The 8463-nt window shown below is 48.5% G+C and overlaps 1 protein-coding gene across 1 annotated transcript in view; it reads right to left on the bottom strand.

Annotated features, from left to right (window-relative positions):
- Positions 1-585: 585 nt before the first annotated feature.
- Positions 586-8463, bottom strand: part of CLASP1 (cytoplasmic linker associated protein 1) — a 147659-nt gene continuing 139781 nt past the window's right edge. The window contains exons 39-41 of the mRNA XM_075829053.1: positions 6785-6991; positions 4305-4421; positions 586-2942 (exon numbers count right to left, since the gene is read on the bottom strand). Of these exons, the coding sequence (XP_075685168.1) occupies positions 2856-2942; positions 4305-4421; positions 6785-6991 (411 nt within the window). The 3' untranslated portion in view covers positions 586-2855. The remainder of the gene's footprint in view (positions 2943-4304; positions 4422-6784; positions 6992-8463) is intronic.

Below are 8463 nucleotides of genomic sequence, written 5' to 3'. Positions count from 1 at the left end.
TTCATTCAATCCCAGACTCCCTAATATGCAGTTTGCAACACGGAGCAGGTTTCAGACTTTTCTCCTACGTCCCTCCCAGTAATACATGCTGGTTGTGAGGTCTGTGCCTCCAGGATGCTGCTGCCTTCACTAGATATCATTTATCAGCACAGCTTCATCTCTGTGCTGCTTTCTCCTTCTAACAGGCATCTGACTTCTGGGACCCCACTGATCCTTAGAATGAAGGGCCACGCTGCAGTGACAAAATTTGCATGAAATCCACCCCATTTCTTTCAGTTGGGGTAGACGCCGCAGAAAGGTAACGACATGTTACTTATTGAGCTGGTGGATTTCCACACACATTTAATGGGCCTAATCCACGCATGGATTTGCAACACAAATTGGAAATCCGCTCAACTACAGATTTTTTTTTCCTTTGAATCTGCATAGGATTTTACACGTCGTATGAACGTTGCCTTACAGCTCCCAATGTGTCAATTCTTTCTGTGATCGGGGAGGAGATCAGTAAAAGTCTCCCGAGCCGCTGGGAAGCCTGAAGCCACGCTCATCGTCACTGTGTGTTTGGCCAATGAAGAACTCCACAAATAAACATAAATTGAATTTATTCTAAAGCAAACTCAGGATTTTTTTCTTTTCTTCGTTTTCTTTTATAGCAAATTCTATCACATACAGGTTAACGCAACAAAAGAAGAAAGAACATCTGTACAATTGTCATGATACACGGGGCAAGTGCGCAATCAGATATAAATACAGAGCTGGAACGTGACCAAAACATCCATGCACATGAACCCATGTACTCCTCAAATCTGCTGTGTAGAGTGCGGTGCAGGAGCCTCCCCCGCCCGCTGCAATAGTGACCCCACCAGGGACCGGATGTCCCGGATTTCTAGGGGTTCTGTGCAGAATACACTGGGTGCGCGGCTGTGATGCTTGTTAGAGGGACAAGTGATATTAGGACGAGCGTGGTTTGGAAAGGCTGTTAACAGGCAACATCCAGAGCGTCACACTCTGACCATGGGCTGGGACAAGCCATTACTACTCGGCAATACTGAGGGACTGCAAGGTGGGATTTGGTTTTAAAGCTGCATCTTTCCATGAATTATAAAGCGTTGCGGCTCCAGGATTCAGACCTGCGCTGGTCACACAGACGGCTGGAAGTCGGAGCAATCAAGAAGCTGCTTGTTACCTTTTCTGCGACGGGGAAGAGGAACAAGAGGCCACAAAAAAAAAGGAAGAATAAATCCTCACTGGTCTTGTTTAAGTCATTCGATTGAGAAATGTGCAGGAGCGCGACAGCGGAGGGGACTCATCCGCCACAGTCACACCTTAACAGTCAATAAGGATCAAGCATAGCACTCCAAAACCGAATGGACACTGAGGTGCACTGCACCTGCGCGGTGACTGTACCTGGTCATAACAATGGGCTATGAATATACAATGTGACTGGAGAGGTGCAGTAGATCAGGTTTAGGAGTGATGATCCGCAGGGTCGTACATACAGGGCAGGCGTCTCAATCTCACAAGGAAAACGTGGAGCGTTCTATATACACTGTATTTAAATATCTTATAAATAAAGCAAAGAAACAAAAGATTAGACTCAACAATCCCCTCATGTGATGGAAAAGTGGATGCTCAAGATGGCGGCACAATCAGAGCGGAGGCGACCTCGTATACGGTGACTGGTGATCTCTCTGATCAGTCCTGGGCCGGTCCCATCCACGTCTTGCCATGTGCAGTAAGTGGCTGCCAATCCTCTTCACCTTACACGGTGACTGGAGAAGGAAACCGTTCACGGGTGATGTCAATGCTGGACGCCATGTTGTGCAGCAACGGAGCACCTCAGATTCTGCAGAGCAGTAACTCCGCTCCTACCGCCGTGTCATGCGGCTCATCCTGGAGAAAGACTCGGACTAAGACTCAAAATAAGAACAATGACTCTTAAACCTTCTACCAGGAGGAGCGGAGACGTCGGAGCGCGCGGCGTCACTCACAGCGGGAGGTCTAGAAGGTCCTGGCAATTCTTGCACCCGGGGGTCGTCGCCTTTGAGATGAGGTTAAAAAGAAAAAAAAATGTAAAACCGACGAGGCTCTCAGATCTTTTACGGAAATAAAAGGTTGTGCTCGCTGCTAAACTCTTCGTCCACTTCACGGTGTAGACAAGTTGGCGCCACATGCTGAGGATTGTGGGAAGGAGAACAGGGACATTTAAATAAGGTCTTGTGCACTCGCTGAGTGTGATATCGTTTTAATGTGTTTAGCCGGACACCGTGTAACCGGCGCCCTCCGGGGGGACATCACCGGCGCCCTCCGGGGGGACATCACCGGCAGCAGTAAAATCATCTTGCTGAATATTTACAAAATAAAACAGCAAAAAGGTAAGAAACACAAAAAAAAAACACAGGAAAGAGAAAAGCCGAGAGTGCAAACCAGCGGCGCCTGCAACGTCTGAAGCCAAACGGGAGTCGCCTCATCACGGGGACACAAATCTCTACATTCAGTCCAAGAAGAAAAAAATATATAATAATTCACATACATTTTAGTTAAATAAAATACTGATTGCAACGACTGGAGCGGAGCAGCTGATGGCGTCTTCGTTCGCCGCTCAGGATTGGGGCAGTTTTTTATTTTTACCATTTTAGGAAATTTCAACAAATGGACGAGAGAAACGCCATTTTCTGGACTAATAAAACCCCTTCAGCGCTGGAGCCCTGGGAGCCTCGCCGGCCCCTCCAGTGGTGAAGTTGTCAGTTCTATTAGTGTTAATTGCGGCCGCCACCAGACACGTCCTGCGTAGGGAGATGCCGGCGCACTCTCTGCCGCCACTTTCATGGAGCCGCCCAGGACAGAACATGCCACTAACTGTGTGTGGAGACGTCGGAGGACGAGCTGCTGTTGCTGTTCGTGGTCTGCGCTCTTTTAATGTACAAGTTCAGAAGTTTCATCTGCAGGACAAAAAAAATAAAATGAAACCCACAGAGATAAGAAAAGTCCCCAAAATACAGGACACTCAATGCAGGGAGGGAGAGGGGTCATAGCGGAGCAGGCTGCGAGCAGAGATTACCCAGCATTCCCTAGGCAGTGATTACCGGTCACGTTCAGTACTGCTCCTGCCTCAGTCATATAATGAGCCGTATATGCAAGGACACAGTCCCTGGACTAACAGTGCGATTTATACAGAACGACACTGGACGTCATTTGCCGCCATCGTACAAAAACCTAACACTGAAATAACCTTACCCATCATCATCATCCTCCTCCTCCTCCTCCCTCCATCTCTTCCTTAGTGTGTTTGCAGCCAGTGAGATCAGGCGCCATCCAGTCCCAAAAAAAATCATTTTACTCGTCACTGCAGACAATATGGCGTCCTGTACAAGTCCTGGTGACACCGTTATATAACAGACGTCGTCACTGGCTGAAACGCAGACTCCCTCTTTATGTTGAACAAAAAATCCCCAATCCTGCTCAGTCTGGAAGCAACATTAAAGGGAACCGGTCACTAGATTTTACGGCACTAAACCACCAGCGTGCCAATAAACTGCTGCGGAACAGCGTCCTACACATGCCCCTCTCAACAGCGTCCTACACATGCCCCTCTCAACAGCGTCCTACACATGCCCCTCTCAACAGCGTCCTACACATGCCCCTCTCAACAGCGTCCTACACATGCCCCTCTCAACAGCGTCCTACACATGCCCCTCTCAACAGCGTCCTACACATGCCCCTCTCAACAGCGTCCTACACATGCCCCTCTCAACAGCGTCCTACACATGCCCCTCTCAACAGCGTCCTACACATGCCCCTCTCAACAGTGTCCTACACATGCCCCTCTCAACAGCGTCCTACACATGCCCCTCTCAACAGTGTCCTACACATGCCCCTCTCAACAGCGTCTTTTAGCACTTGGTCTCAGAAGTTAAAATACTGCGAGCGCTAAATGGAAATGACCAGGGGAGTCCGGAGAGGAGTCCGGAGAGGAGTCCAACGACTTATTGCACATGCTCCGTGCTGAGATGAAGCCACGGCCGGTACACCGGGACTCCAAGTCATTTACATTCAGCGCTCGCAGGATTAGAACTTCTTTTTAGTTAAAATGCTAAAACAGATGGTTTTGAGAGCCGCATGTGCAGGACGCTGTTCCCCAGCAGTATAATGGCACGCTGGGGGTTTAGTGCCCTTAAATCTAGTGACAGGTTCACTTTAAGAATCGGTCGATGTGGACGTGGCAGGTAGATGGGGGAGGGGTAACTAGAGAATTTCTACGTTGGACTCCGATATCATGGCAGCGGCCCCTGACACAATCTTACCTTACTGCCGGTGAGCTGTGCTAGATAAGGTTTCAGTTCTTCTCCAATCACCGAATAAATTGCCACGAGACAGAAAACGCTGGCTTTGCGGACGCTGCTCTCCGTATTGTCGTAGCCCTGCAGAGAGGACACCAAAGAATAAAAACCAGAACCGCGGTAACAATTGCGGAAAAAAACTCATTCATGCTGCGCAGCAAATTTATGCTGTAACAAAGATAAAAAGTACTGGACGTGCGCGCCGCCCGAGATCAATGAATATCGGAGCTGCACGTACCCGACCGTATAAACACGCAAAACTAAACAAGAAAGGACATGATCAGCGGGGGTCCCGAAAGTCGTACCCCGGCCCACCAGCTATTAATAGCCTATCCGGAGGACTCGTTAAATGCTGCGGTCAATAGCGACCGCAGCATTTAAATCGTTAGAAAGAGGGGGGGCGACCCACTCTGAACAGCTCGTCACGCCCCTCGCAACGCAATCATGGGGGGGGGGGATGGTTGCTATGGCTGCCTGGGGGCCTAATGAAGTCCCCCAGGTCCGCCATCTTTGTGCACCTAATTTAATAGTTGCCTGTCAGAATCACGATATACTGCAATACATTAGTATCTAACGATCGCTGGTTGAAGTCCCCGAGGGGGGAACGAATTAAAAAAAAGCAAAAATTCGTTTGTTTTTTTTGTGTACATTTTTTTTTTCTAAATTAAAAGTTCAAAAACCCCCCTTTTCCCATTTCCCCCCTAAAGCATAGTAAAAAAATAAACAAACATAACTGGTATCGCCGCGTCCGTAAAGGTCTGAACTATCACAATATATCATTATTTAACCCGCACGGTGAACGCCGTAAAAAATAAATAAATATGTAAACGCGATTCTCTATTTTTTGGTCACCTCATCTCCCACAAAAAATTCAATAAAAAGTGATCAAACCGTCGCATGTACCCCAAAATAGTATCATTAAAAACTACAGCTTATCCCGCAAAAAATAAACGGAAAAATAAAGACGTTACGGCTCTCGGAATTTGGCGACAAAAATTTTTTTCTTTTTTACACTTCGGTTTTTGTATTGACCCGCAGAATAAGGTTAACATGTGGTTTTAATTGCACAGTGAATTCCGTAAACACGAAGCGCAAAAAAACCATGGAGGAATCGCTGTTTTTTTCATTTTCTACCCCACAAAATTTTTTCCCCGTTTCCTAGTACATTATACGGCACAATAAATGGTGCTACGAAAAACTACAACTCATCCCGCAAAAATCAGCCCTCATAGGATTATATAGACGGAAAAATAAAGACGTTATGGCTTCTGGAATGTGGGGTGGAAAAAACGAAAATGAAAATCTGAAAAATGGCTGCGGTGGGAAGGGGTTAAAGTGCGGGCGCCATTCTTTTGGTGAAAAATATTGATGAAAAGTTTGCCAACCATGAGGTCTTAAGAAAAAAGCGTCTAACACGTCTAGCAAGAAGCACCAAATTTATCATCCAGCGTCCGCGCCGACGTCATTCATCTCATGCCGTTTCCGCTCTAGTTTTCTCCGCGCTACATTCAGGACGATATTAATAAATGTTCTCGTTTTTCTTCAGACTTTTCAATATATCCCAGAAAACACCTGCGCAAAAACATTTAAAAAACACAAAAACAAGACCCCGCCATTTTTAAGTGTAAAAACAAAAACCGAATCCGAGAATAACGAGGCTCCGTAAAGACGCTGCGGATCTCGCTGCACACGGTAAAATACACAACGGCTGAGGAAAGAACAATTGATCTTCTCTCCCGTCTTCAAATTTGTGTGGATATTTTGTGAATCAGATTTTTACGAATTTTATTTGCGCAGCGCGAGCTTCCCGCGGCGACTATAACACGCTGGCGTCATTTGTATCTCTGCGCACGGCCACGTCCTCACGGCAGGAACGCTCTCAATGTATTTTACACAATCACTTCTACCAGATTCTGTGCAAGTTCTGCACAACTTATCGCTGGACGTCAATGTGAATAGATCTGTGTGCATTACTGAGCAGGAGGCCCGACCATGGACCAGCTCTCTACGGGACCGCGCCCGCTCTCTACGGGACCGCGCCCGCTCTCTACGGGACCGCGCCCGCTCTCTACGGGACCGCGCCCGCTCTCTACGGGACCGCGCCCGCTCTCTACGGGACCGCGCCCGCTCTCTACGGGACCGCGCCCGCTCTACGGGACCGCGCCCGCGCTACGGGACCGCGCCCGCTCGCTACGGGACCGCGCCCGCTCGCTACGGGACCGCAGCCAACTACAGCAGGGAAATAGTCAGTAACTTGATCAATCATGATTATTTATAGGGGAACAGTGTTCAGTCAATGGGATCCCCTGTAATGCAAAACGGGAGACCCCAGATAACAGAAGTTGGAATCTGCTCACAAGGTCACATGACAATTCTTCTCGGTGCTGAAATGGCAACACAAAGCGATGCTCCGTATACAACACCGGAGGAAGTTGTGGGGTCACCTGTAATAAGCCGGGGATGATGTCCTGCAGGATCTGATGCAGCGACTCCTTTGAAATGCGCTCAATGACTTTAGTCTGCATTTTGATGGCGGCGAGGTTGATGGGGTAGTCGGCGGTCTGGATGATGGGACACAGGACCTTGATGCACTGCTCCGGGTGTATGGAGCTGGCCAGGGTGGAGGCCGCTTCTTCTGCTGCTCGGACAACCTGAAACACACAAAACAATCAGTTACTGAACAAATACTGAACCTCATAACATCTGCACAGACGGACCGCGTTTCATTTCAATATTTTCCAGATCTCTGCTTGCCATCAGGGAGTGAAAACTTGCTGGTTTATATACAACGGCAGAATCAGCGACAAAAAATGACCGAAACCGCCTCCCATTTATTTCAATGGGAGGTGGAGGCGTTTTTTTCAGATATCTCGCCTTGCACATAAGGAACAGATCGTAGACCCCAGCGGGCACCGCACTTGTACTGCCACATACCCGGAAAAACATCGGTAGTACAAAACACAAATGGGTATGTAGAGGGCAAGAAATAGTCACCGTGCACTACAAAGAAACATATCTAAAGGCAAATCCACGACGTAAACCCGATTAATATCATTTAACAAAGCAAATCCATGCGAAATCTGATCTCTTGGGAGACGACACCCTGATGAGAAGGCTAAACAAAGAAGCCCCAACCAGACCACCCAAAAGGCCCTCAGATAATGTAATTACATGTAAATATTGCATCCAAATGTTCTGCAAGTTACGCGGCACGGTAACAGAGTAACACGAAGGAGCGGAGGGTCTGAACGCGGCACGGTAACAGAGTAACACGAAGGAGCGGAGGGTCTGAACGCGGCACAGTAACAGAGTAACACGAAGGAGCGGAGGGTCTGAACGCGGCACAGTAACAGAGTAACACGAAGGAGCGGAGGGTCTGAACGCGGCACAGTAACAGAGTAACACGAAGGAGCGGAGGGTCTGAACGCGGCACGGTAACAGAGTAACACGAAGGAGCAGAGGGTCTGAACGCGGCACGGTAACAGAGTAACACGAAGGAGCGGAGGGCCTGAACGCCGCACGCGTATCCTCACAATGTGGCTCCTCAGGGGCGTTGCTATTTTTTAAATGGTTTATGTTGTGTATATAGATTTTTTGTGGGACACACAGGGACTATTTCTTGCCTTGCACATAAGGAACATTATAAGGAGAGATTTCTGCGCTGTCCGGTGCGCGGCTCAGTGACTTGTGCCGTTGGTTTCAACAGTTCAATATCTGAGATGAACGTCACTTGAAGGGGTCGTCCACGTGTCAGGCAGAGTGACCACCCGGAGGCCGCAGTTACTGCACGAGTCACCGACGGATTCAGGAGCTCCAGGAGAGACCGATCTTAAAGCCTTTATATAAAGTAGGAAACTTAAATTTGGGGCTCAAAGCCCTTTACGACCGATGAAAGCCCCAAAGCCTGGACTGCGGACGACTGGAGATCCGAGCAGAGAGATGGTGTTAGGACTCTGGACTATTTTGAAGCTTTGGGGGCACAGATGATGGGATCTGGGGGGGCAGAAACTTGTAACATTGTAAAGCTTGTCATTTATAGACGGCTCCCTCCCTCAACCCCCCCCCCATAAACAGCAATCGGGAGGGCGCTGCCCGAGCCCCGTCCCTGGTCTCCTTCACACAC

Source organism: Rhinoderma darwinii, chromosome 6, assembly GCF_050947455.1.
Source record: "Rhinoderma darwinii isolate aRhiDar2 chromosome 6, aRhiDar2.hap1, whole genome shotgun sequence".
Classification (NCBI taxonomy): Eukaryota; Metazoa; Chordata; class Amphibia; order Anura; family Rhinodermatidae; genus Rhinoderma; species Rhinoderma darwinii.
The sequence above is the reverse complement of the archived record's forward strand: the minus strand, read 5'-3'. Positions and strand labels throughout refer to the sequence as shown.